Source organism: Pseudomyrmex gracilis, unplaced genomic scaffold (assembly GCF_002006095.1).
Source record: "Pseudomyrmex gracilis isolate BER0280 unplaced genomic scaffold, ASM200609v1 scaffold_240, whole genome shotgun sequence".
In the NCBI taxonomy this organism is placed as follows: domain Eukaryota; kingdom Metazoa; phylum Arthropoda; class Insecta; order Hymenoptera; family Formicidae; genus Pseudomyrmex; species Pseudomyrmex gracilis.
In genome coordinates this window covers 141170-154365 of record NW_018020824.1, presented here as the reverse complement: position 1 = coordinate 154365, position 13196 = coordinate 141170, and the positions used below count along the sequence as shown (strand labels likewise).

The following is a 13196-nucleotide window of genomic DNA, read 5'->3' as shown; positions in this document are numbered from 1 at the left end:
CATACTGTATCAAGTATATAATAAGTTTATATATCCGCAAATATATTATAAGATTTTCGTAAGTATTTAATTTACTCAAAATACAAATTTACTAAGATTTAGAATGTATTTTAAGTAAATTAAATACTTACAAAAATCTTATAATATATTTGCGGATATATAAACTTATTATATACTTGGATACAGTATGTTTTTCTGTGTGTATATACATATATATTATATGTAAAAAATGATGTACATGTATACATATATATATATATATATATATATATATATATATNTATATATATTGTATATATGTATATATATGTATACATATATATACATATATATATGTGTGTATACATCTATCTAAATAATCTTATCTAATAAGTAATATTAGGATTTTATCCTAAGATGAGACAAAACCACAAAACATAAAATTTCGTTTAGCTAAAATTAGCATGTTCAATGTACTGTCGGAAAAATTAAGAAATATAATATTTTTAAACAATATATTTGTCCTCGTGAAATATAATAATAGGGGAGAGGGGTTGGCCAATGCGATAATATTTTTATCTTTCGTTTGAAATATCTATATATCGAGTTTTCGTAAAAGGAATGTGACACTTGATGAATTAGAAGCGTCTCTGATGAAAGATGCTTTAGCTACTAATGGACATACTTTCTAAAATATGACTAATTACTTTTCATTCTTCTGATATGTATTGTATGACAAGATTGATCGTTCCTTTGAAGCTCTCTCGTTTTTACGGTTCTTTCAACAGTTTCTTGTCGCACTCCAAGCGTTACGTAGAATTTGTACAATTGACATGGGATTTTATTTTTTATTTGTTCTTTCCCTCTATATTGTCTTATTATTTTTTATCTATTGTCTTGCTACTGTAAAAAAACATGTTTTTGGAATTTTTAAAATATTTTGTATCACAATATTATATATCACAACAAAGATTTAAAGATTTTTTAGCATATTGAGCGCGCAAATATTTTATTTAAATAAAATTGTATAAGCACATACTTTTATTGCTTATCATATTTGCTAAATATATCATATGTGACAAGTTTTTTTTCAAATTGTTATTATTTTGAGCAATTAGATAAAATCTGTTCAAACTTCTTTATTTATCTGCTTTGTTTAGCTTTTATCTTTATGGAATGACATATTATTAGATTCCGAAACTAACTAGATAGTAACGTAATCCAATGTGTATGTTTATATTGAAGCGTAAAGCCATTATTGTATATATATTGTTTAAAGCTATTATATATTGCATATATGTATAATATTTTTAACAAGTGGATACTCTTGAAAATTTAAGAAAAGATCGTCTTGGCGAATGAGAGCCGAAATAGAAGATGTTTGTATGTAGTTATTTATATATCATATAATAGTTATTATATGATCAATCAGACGTTTCGATCTCCAAATTGAGATCTTCTTCAGTGATATTCTGGTAAAAAAAAATATAAATATAAATTGGACACTAAACGCAAGAGTAACTCAAAAAACTAATACAAATTTGAATCTTTTTACATATATATATTTATAATTTAACAATTTGGTTTGTATAAGTTTTTTGAGTTACTTGCGTTTAGTATCTAATTTATATTTATATTTTTTTAGTACCAGAATATCACTGAAGAGGATCTCAATTTGGAGATCGAAACGTCTGATTGATCATATAATAAATAATACATACAACAAACATCTTGTATTTCAGCTCTCATTTGCCAAGACGATCTTTTCTTATAATATTTTTCTGACAAAATTATTTGTATTAAAATCAATAATAACGAGTTAATTTGTAATTAAGTATTAGGATTGATACAAGTCGGATGTATGTACGTGCTATTGTACGTATATATATACACTTACTGACAAAAGTTAAGAAACAAAGTAGTTATTTAAGAACTTTGGTGTACAAATATATATATTACTAAGTAATCAAAAATTCTGTGGAGCGATGAAAGTAAATTCAATTTATTCAGAAATGACTTCAGAAATAATGTGCGGCGTTCTGTTAGTTAGAGATTTAATGTTACAAATACTACTTTGTTTCTTAACTTTTGTCAGTCCTTTAAACTTTTGTCAAGACCACAGAAGAAGAACTTGATAAGTCAGTGTTTGATATAAATTCATATACATAAAGATTCGAATTAAATTCAATTCGAAAATTCATATACAATGCTTGATTTGCATTTCATGTGTAAAATACTCAATTTATCTCGTTATTTTTTATAATTTATTTTAAATGTTACATAAAAAATGTATGATTAAAATAAATAAAAAATTATTAAAAACTATTATAAACATGATTAAAATAAATAGGTATTTTTGTGAACTTTTATCGTAAACATATTTTATAATTATTTAAGAAATTATATTATATCTTATCTCATCCATCTCTTTGCAATTTTTTTTTCTTTTGTTCGCTTCTTACTGACATATTTATGGTGGGCCGTGTGAGCGAACCAAAGCCGCAGACGAGAATCGTTATCCCCAATGAAAAGCTGACGACGGTTTTACCGCGCATTAAACCATTTTCACTTCGTTCATCGCATTTCGTCTTTATACGCGTTCCTCTCGCGCCGCGAGAGAAGGTTGTCTCCTCTCGCGGCGAGAAAATACGTTCTCGCGGGACCACCTGGAACGTGTCCAATCGTGGAAACCGCCTCCTGACAAACCTACGCGCCTGCATCCGTTATTAACTACCCGACAGCCGACGATAACTAAAGAATGATTAAAGCAAGAATCTGTGAATTTTGCTCGCTAAATACCCATGTCGAGCTTTCTCGGCTCTTGCTCGCAGGCATGCGGAGACGCAACAACGTTGGAAAGACACGTGAAATTTATCTTCACGAAAAAATAAAATTCTCATATCATAATGATTTATTCAAAAAACAAACACATTTTTATATTTGTATACTTTGAAAAAAAAAAATAAATAAAATACTGAAAACTCAGAACTATATGTTCTTATTTGATCGTTAAATATTGTTTACAAGTTCAAGAGAATTCTCGTGATGTTGACAGATCACAGTCCCGATATACTCTTGATTCGGATGATGCCTCGTCGGTGATATCGGCGGACGCTTCGGCCGATCTCGAGTCAGGCTCTGCGGACGCCGATGAAACCAATGAAACCAATGAGATCAATGAAACGAACGAAACAAGCGAGGCGAACGAATCGATCGAGCACGTGCCTCATCCTCACGTTTTAGATGCTAGCTCGCCGCATGGACCACGCAGATGTCTTCTGTGGGCTTGCAAGGCCTGCAAGAAGAAGACGATCACCGTCGATCGGAGAAAAGCTGCCACCTTACGCGAGAGACGACGCTTGAGAAAGGTCAGTTTCCATAACTCCAGGACACGCACGTGCTCCGCACGTTTTTCAATAACTCTTTCTTTGTAACTCACTGTGCATTCTTTGGATGCACATTTAGAAAAAATAGTAAAATTTTTAGGTATGTTTAATTTTTCTTAAAACGCACACATCAAATGTTTTTTTTTAACAAACTACAATTTTCTGGTAGTATATGAATTTTATTCTGTTTGTTTTTTATTCAATTGATTTATATTGCAATTTGATTTAAAATGATAAAATTACTAATGGGCATTATTCGCTTTATATTTATTACTGAGTATACGCATTTCTGTTCGGCTACTCTGCTCATAATCACTTAAAGCGTGCCACACATGAATTCATATTTTCCAAGTAAACAATCTCAAACAGAACGTGCTGACAGAAGGGAAACATCTCTCGTACTAAAGTGATCGTGTGTTAAGCGCCGCTTTTGATAATTGAATGACGAGCGATGTGGGTACGAAACTAAATGTTAAATCTTGCTGAGAATACTTTGAGTACACTTATTTGTCTAATATGGAAGAGATTAATTAAGAAATTAAAAACAATTTTTATAGACATTTTTTTATTTTCATATTTAACAATAGAAAAACATAATTGTGACGCGTGATATAAATAATGTATTAATATAAATTTATTAATATTCGAAGATGTTTTTCTGTTTGAACCGCGTTAGTGTCGCGTAATGTAAATTTATTCTTTTATTTAAATCTGACGTTTGTAAAAGTATATTTTATACTTACACTTTGTATCTTAACACACACACACACACCGCGTAATATAGCATATAATCATAATAATTCCGCACAATCGACAACGCACGTGGTTAATAATGGAATCTATATTACAGGTCAACGAGGCCTTTGAGGTGCTGAAGAGGAGAACGAGCAACAACCCCAACCAGCGTTTACCGAAAGTGGAGATATTGCGGAATGCTATCGAGTACATCGAGAGTCTCGAGGCGCTGCTGCAAGGAAATCGACCTTCCGAACATCAGGATCATCCTTCCGCCGAGAACATGGTATGCATTACATGTAGATAGCCTAAATTAATAAGATTAGCATATACGACGAGATTGAGCTTGGCAGAGAATTTCCTATTCCGAATACAAATTCTGTGTCTAATATGACCCTGCTAAATGTTGTTCATTAATTAAAAGCCACGGTCGCATAATTGTTGACTGGAGCGGTCGTAATAACGTTTTAATCTTGAATTAAACGTCTTGGCCCTACAAATAAAAATCTTGGTAAAAGATTTACCAAATAATTAAAAAAATTTCTTATTGTTTTTTCTTTTAAGTAAACTATTGGCTGCACACACACACACACATACACACACACACTCTCTCTCTCTCTCTCTCTCTCTTTCTTTCTCTCTAATAATTGAAAAGAAAAACTCTTTTCTGATGAACGTCGTACTAGTGCAGAGAACAAGATGAACGGATTATAAGTCTACTTGGTTCACATATAGTTACACACATGTTCGACACGTGCATCACACACGACTGACTCAAGTCTAATGGTTTTTGACCCGCAACACCATTAGAGTCATATCGTTTTTTTATTTTTTATCGGACGTAAAAAGAGTTATGCCCTTGAATTTCTTGCCTTTAGAAAAACGTGTGTGTCCTTTATGATAATTACCGTAACGAAAATACGCCGATGCAAGTGCATAAAGAAAGCGTTCAAAGCAAAACTGAGCACACAAGCTTCAGCTTGCGTTTTTACTTTTTTGTGTTGTTTAGTGTTTCACACACATGATCTACGTATACGCATGCATGCCAAATTCGCAAACGAGAGTTCCACTTTGCTTGCCGAGAGTTTGTTGAATCTTGCATTGAGCGACGGTCGAATGATATATCGCGGATGAGTGCTTCAGTGAGCTATTTCGATATTTCAGACATTAATTAGAATATAATTGTGTTTTTCTTTCTCGCATGGAACGCCTTCTTTGTCTGACGCGTTACAACCAATCAACTAACAATAAGTTTTATTTATTGCTGTATCAAAATTTACATATATGCGCTTCATGTTTAGTAAATTACGAATTTAATCCTTCACGGACAGACATAGGTCTCCCAGACTCACTCAAAAATTGTGCATCAGAGTTTCTAGTAAAAAGTAATATTTTTTTAAACGATTATATCTTTGCAACTACTAAAGATTTTTTCTATTTTTTTTTTTTTTGGTCGACGCAGAATTGTTCAAACTTCTTTCGAAAAAACAAAATTAAGAACATATTGATTTTTCGCGGAGATATTTGATTTTAAAGTCGCGCGAGTCTTACAGATCTACAGTTTGTCCAACTTGTAGGTCATTTTTTTAAGATCTGTCTGTAAAAGATCATTTTTATATGCATCGCCGAGAAAAAAACCAGGCCAGATTTTCAATTCTGAGAAGTTAGCAAATTTTTCATGATCTTAAAATCTAACTTTTGTGTAATAGAACTAAACAAACTTGTTGGTTGTGAATTTATCAAAATGATAGTTTTTTTATTTATTTAAAAATCTTATGTGTCTCGTGTGTAATCTTATTCGGTTTTGGGTTGTGAATTATTCCGGCTCGTCGAAAGGCGGAAGAGGATTAAAAGGGTACTGGATACCTACTATAGAGACCTGTAAATCGACGTTTTAATATTTCGTTTTGTACCGTATTTACTGCATCAAATCCAAAATGCTTCTACAGAAATAAGTAAATTATGCTAAGAGTTTGCTGTTGTTCTTTGGAATGTCAAAATTCAGCATAAATTTTTTCTTACACAGTTTTCTTCTATAACCTCACCATATATTCATGTATATAAAATTCATGTATATAAAATTATTTCTAAGCTTATGTACGTATTTACACTGAATTACAGCAATAAGTACGACAAAAAAGAATCCAATGAGGTACTCAGATTATGATTGGAATGTGTAGTTGACGAGAAAAAGCGATTCTCGTGATGACAGTATAGGTTATCACATACTATCTTTGTAAATGAAAAAAAGAGCATTACGTACCCATTTTCACCATGTAGTTTTTTATATTTACTTGCTTCAGTAGAAGCATTTTTCATGTGATGCAGTACACAAAATTAGAAATTAGAGAAATTTACTTTTCTAAAACGTCGATTTACAGGTCTCTATAGTCGGTATCCAGTACCCTCTTAAATCGATCTCAGATTTTTTCCGGCTCAAAATGTTACATAAATTATCCGATCTTGCAGAACACGGGAAAAAAATAGATATACGCGATCTCGCGACAAAAGAACTATTTGAACATTTGATACAAGCTTGTTTCCCTTGACGGCAAGCAGCGAGCGCGTGCTTATCCGTTTGCTATTTAAGAGTGGCTCGTGTAGGGGAAGAGTGGCATGAAAGAGCNAGTTTTAGTATAGAGCCAAAAAAACTATTTAAAAAGCAATCAAACATAACGCTTATTGTTTCATTTTGTAGTTTACTTATTCCTTTGTGTTATTTAATAAACAAAAAGACAAAATCTAACAAGCTTAATAAACATATTTTCACTTAAAAGAAAAGTAAAATTCGGCTCTTTCATAACATAATGATATTGAAAGAGCCATCGAATGTTATGAAAGAGCCATCGAATGTTATGAAAGAGCCGACTTCTTATAACAAGAATCTTTGACTGTTTATAAACAAAATAATAAACGAACTATTAATAGACATTAATACAATTGTTAACAAAACATTAATATAATTGTTAACAAACAATTGTTAACCAAAATGCTAAAACTAGTTTCATAACAATCTCTTCAAAATTAATAAAACCATCAACGTAAATTTATATATTTTCTACTTAAATCTAAGTAACTCTTACTTTATTAATCAAACTTTCAAAACAACTTTTAAAATTACAATTGAAAAAAAAACGTAATTTCTTAGGTATCTTTAGAAGCAATTTTGACAAAAATAATTTAGCATCCTTTTTATCCCACATTTTCTATATGTCCAATCAGAATAAAGTTTACACTGAAACCATATTTGCTTACTCTTTTTATAACGTTTAGTGCACACTATACAATTATTATTTTCTTTTTTTTTTATTTTTAATAATATTTTATCAGAATCTGAAGACAAATCATCGTTACATTCACTGTCAGAGCTAGATATTTTATTAAAAAGATTTTTTGATTGTTTGGTAGCCGGCTCTTTCATCACACTATAGTCCAGCTCTTTCAAAACTTTTCCTCTTAAAAATTAATCTCAAAATACACTATCAAATTAACGCTATAAATGAGAAATATTTACATACTTAGGAGACTAAATACATATATAAAATCGTGATATAATAATTTTTGTATTATTTCTTTACACAAAAATGTTAAAAAACAAAGAAATAAAACCCAAAAATTTACGTTTTAATGACAAAATCTTTAATACAATGCACCGGCGCTATTTATTTTTAATAATCTGTCAAATGTTTGTGGATGACACACGTCTAGTGTTGCTATATAAAAATTAAAACTTCTGTGAGATTCGTTCAGAAACTGCCGAATAATTGAAAATGGCTCTTTCAAAACCTCTCTTTCATGCCATTTTTCCCCTAAAGCTGCGTTCTGTTTCAGGCATATGCGCGCATTTATCTATACTGTACGTAACGTGTACTAAGGTAACTGTACCAATATCGAAACTAGTATCTATAACAAGACAAGTCTCTAAAATTTAATTATTATTTGATTAAATCTGTAAGATATTATAAGTAAATTATTTTTCACGTAATGTTCATCCTTTGTAGAAATAGTAAAAATAAAGATAATATTTAATTAACCAAAACTGTAACTCATAAAAACATTTTTTTATTGTATATTAGTTAAAAAGAAGCTAAATCGTAAGTGTTTCTTAGTGAAACGCTTAAGAAATCAGTTGCGATTAAGAAGCATATATCAAAGTATATATTAAAATTTACGAGGTAATTGCTATTATTTGTTTTTATTTAACACATTTCTTAAAATATAATACATTAAAAATTGCTTAAAAATCATTTATTTGTTAAAAATCACGCATCCTGTTATTAGTACACTGTAATATCGACATGTCCCAGAAGCAGAACGACTTGTCCCGATTTCGGTCGACTATCTACAGATATGAGACCGATAGCAGAACAAGTGAATGATTTAAAGTTCGAACACTTGATATTAACATTTTACACTATTGTAATTAAAAAAGGTAAGCATTTGTAATTTAATTTCTTGTAATAATAGTTTAAACAATAAATTCGAAAAATACAAAATAAATATGTTATTTGAAGAAACTAAAACTTAACCTTCAAATTTTTGTAACGAACATATGCCTTTAATGTTTTGTTTATGTTATATTTATATTTTGTTTATACATTTTAAGTTTCTACCAAAGCTTAAGGAATTTACCTTTAAAAGTACAAAATTATGACTAAATTATTAATATACAAATTTATATTTAATAATATAATTAATAATATAGATGTGTATTTACTTAATATATATTAATATACAAAACTATAAAGAAATAATATGCAATGTTTCATTTTCTACAGAAATATGTTTTAATGATATATTTAGATATAAGTCTTAAAAAATAATGTATTTTTACAATAAAAACATTTCCAAGGTATATATATCTTTTCTTCTTTATTTATTTATTAATTTTTATTCTTTGTAATATTTCATTTTTTTACTTTAATTAAAACAAAACCTTTATTCTTATCATTAGTAACAATTCTGTCTTGAAACTGGTACTTTCAAAACAGGACACCGGTACAACCGATTTTGGTTGTCCTGATACTGGTACATTCGCTTAACCTCTTTTTTTGTGAAAATTTATATTAAATAGTGATTAAAATTACTTTTTTAAAATTATTTTTATGATATAATTGCCATATATTTAAGACAAATGATTGTTTTACAAATTTCTTTTACTACATTTAAGCAAGTTTGAATTAATGGTGTTTAACCTTCCTTAAGCGTTCTAATACTGATACAGTTACCTTATATAGATAAATGCGCGGATATGCGTGAAACAGAACGCAGCCTAAGTGACATTCTATTATTGAATAATCCCGATCGTCTATTGTAATATTGTTTTCTAGCAAGACGCGTCTATGCATACCTTCAAATAATTTTGAGGTGTCTGCATCTTGAGTGATATCAAGAATTTTATATCATTTTTTGTACGGTTAAATTTTTTATACTATTCATGTTTAATACTAATATTTATAATTATAATTATAATAATAATAATTAATAGGATAACTTCGGTATATGAGCCGCACCTATCAAAAACTTAATTGATCAAATAATACCAATGAATGAATATAAGGCCTTACGAGCCGTTCTCAAGGTGTTGAGCGAGAACTTATACATGTATATATATATATGTATACACATGTAACGAATTCACTTGTATTCACACCTTGAGAACGGCTCGTAAGGCCTTATATTCATTCATTGGTTAAATTTCACGAGCCTTAAGTCTTTATTAATTATTATGATCAAATAATATTTACACTGTTAAAGACAAACGAACTATACCAATGGAAACTCTATACTGTCTTTTACTATAAAAAAAATTACAAAGACAATATTTTTATTCCTTATATCTTAAAAACTTAAAAAAACCTTGAATTTTTGCCGTGTATTTAACCCTTTTTTCCATAGGGGTGGGCCGTGTATGAATGGGAATACGAATCATGTAAAAATCCTAAACTACAACATTTTCTTTCTTATAATCCCATACAGCACAAATAGATTGCAAACATATCTTATTGCAATATTGTACTATTGCAAAGTAATTGTGCAAAGTAAATGCAATATGAATGCAATGTCAAAGCAACATAAAAATGTCCGCCTTTAGCAAGATTGCGCTGCAATATCATGTCCATATTGCACAGCACAATGTACCTGTAACAATAAATAAAAATATTTCTTTTATTTTTATTAAATATAATTTAACAATACATATTATGATTATAAACAGAAACAATTTTAATTACCGTATATTTTATTATATTAATTATTATGTTTTTTACATATACACATATTAGAAATATATATTATACATATATAGCATACACATATTCAATTTAAATTTATTTATTTGAAAGTTTCTAATATCCTACAAATAGGCAGTTTGTTATAAGGCAGTCTGTTAAAGGAAACAAATTAAAATTAAAATACAAGTGTCAATATAATATATAAAACTATCTCGCAATGTAGAAATAGTTCACAGACTTATCAAATGATATGCCACAAATCAATAGTGTTATATAAAGCAGTTTGTAAAAAGCTGTTGTAAGCAAGACAGTCTGCAACAGGAAATAAACTGGGGAATTAAAATACAAGAGTAAAAAAATACAATATAAAAAAAATCTCAAAGTAGTTAAACATAATTAAAGAATAATTTTACTTAGTTATTTTATCTTTGCTTTTTCTTCCAATTATGCCTTGCCTTATTATAATGTCTACATTTGCCTTATACAATGTCTATACAATATATATATATCTTAATGTAATCAACGAAAAATAAACTAAAGACAGAGCCTAGTAAAAATAACTCAGCACACTCAGTACAATTAACGTAATCAGGAGTCAAGCGAGATCCTATTCCGCATATGTGTGATAATGACAGCAAATGTATGTATAATGCATTCAACGCAAACACTGCAATACCGAAATTACTGAAATAAATATAAATCTTATGTATATTTCTATATCTGATAAATAAATTCATTTCTCAAAAATGACTGTTGCGTCCTGTAAACGCAACTATAATAAGTTATGTGCAGTGTTTTGCAATGTTTCTGCAAGAAGTTTGCAATTTTGCTATTATCCCAGCAAACACAAAATATAACTGCTACATAACATAGGAGTAACATATAATGTAACAGTTGTTATACCTGATTTATATTGAAATTAATAATTATAATTTTCTCTTATTTATGCAATATAACTCTGTAATGAAATAATTATATAGTTTGTTACTTACTGTTACTTACTATTATAACTCTGTAATGAAATAATTATATAGTTTGTTACTTACTGGCAACAAGAAAACAATAATGTATATGTAATGTAACATGTTATATCACAATTTTTATGTCTGCGTTACTGTAATGTGACAATTTATATAGATATGATCAAGTGATTTATTGGTGAATAGAATTCGAAGATTTTATATAAAAAAACAGATATGTATGGTTGTGGAAATATATATAGTGATAAAAAAAGGATGTGATATCTTTAGTACAAACTAGTATAGAAAATGAAATGAAAAAAAAACAGTCTCGCGTGATATATTTTATGAACATGTTATCGTCAAAACACGGGCGTTTCTAGAACTGACTGGTCAATGCGGAACCAAGCGTCTTGGTCAAAGCCCAAATGGACATTTGAGACGTATAAAATATTTCGTTTGTATCATATATTATCGTACACATGTGGAAGGGCACTTCCTCCCTGTGAAAATCTAATCTAACTAATCTATTCTATATAATGTCACTGCGATAGTAGCATACAGTGAAAAGTACGCTAAAAAAACTATTTTGGGCTTTGACCAAGACGCTTGGTTGTTTCGCGCATTGAGTCAATCTTAGGAACACCCGTGCTTCTAGTTTTGACCATTTTTTAAATAGTTATATTACTATTTTATAACAAATAAAAGAATAATTATATAACAATTTTATCACCAATTAATTAATTTATATCGCAGTTATATACCATTTTAGTAATCTATATAATTGTTATATAACTTTTTAGTTACTGCTGCAACTGTAATATAACATTTTAGTAACATGTTATAGTCAGATACATGTTATAGTCAGATTATATAACTGCAATTTGATATGAGTGGAAAATAATTGCAGCGCTTATGTCTGCAAAGGCGCGCGCGTGCACACACACACACACACACACACATGCGCAGTACACATACTAACTTTTACCCAGCAAGCTAACTTCAGCATTCTCTTCACGTATTTTTGTCATTCTTGTCTATTATTTATTATTAAGACAATCTTAATGTGTAATATTAATGTATTTTATTAATATTAATGTATTAATATTAATGTATTTAAATAAATACTGGAAAATGTTATCCCATACAGCACAGAAACTTGCAGTTACATTGCAGGAATGTTGCAATATTGCAGATTGCCCGGTAATATTTCTGTGACATTATAGGTATTAGGTATTGTAACGTGTGTATATATATATATATTATATAATACATATTTCGGCATAAGATACCCAGCAAACACAGATACATAAACGTAACATTGCCGTAATGAAACAAAAAGTAACAAGTAATATAACGTGTTCGTTACATGTAACATTCACGTTAGTTGTTATTTCCCACTCATATCAAATTGCAGTTATATAATCTGACTATAACATGTATCTGACTATAACATGTTACTAAAATGTTATATTACAGTTGCAGTAGTAACTGAAAAGTTATATAACAATTATATAATTACTAAAATGGTATATAACTGCGATATAAATTAATTAATTGGTGATAAAATTGTTATATAATTATTCTTTTATTTGTTATAAAATAGTAATATAACTATTAAAAAAATGGTCAAAGCTAGAAGCACGGGTGTTCCTCAAAGATTGACTCAATGCGCGAAACAACTAAGCGTCTTGGTCAAAGCCCAAAATAGTTTTTTTAGTGTACTTTTTACTGTATGCTACTATCGAGGTGACATTATATAGAATAGATTAGTTAGATTAGATTTTCACGAGGAGAAAGTGCCCTCCCACATGTGTACGATAATATATGATACAAACGAAATATTTTATGCGTCTCAAATGTCCATTTGGGCTTTGACCAAGACGCTTGGTTCCGCATTGACC

At 29.4% G+C, this 13196-nt stretch overlaps 1 protein-coding gene across 2 annotated transcripts in view; it reads left to right on the top strand.

Annotated features, from left to right (window-relative positions):
* LOC109859116 (transcription factor SUM-1) overlaps window positions 1-13196 on the top strand; it is a 41280-nt gene that overhangs the window by 1420 nt on the left and 26664 nt on the right. For both annotated transcript variants that reach the window (XM_020437035.1, XM_020437033.1), the window contains exons 2-3: window positions 3035-3347; window positions 4216-4386. In XM_020437035.1, coding sequence (XP_020292624.1) covers window positions 3035-3347; window positions 4216-4386 — 484 coding nt within the window. The remainder of the gene's footprint in view (window positions 1-3034; window positions 3348-4215; window positions 4387-13196) is intronic.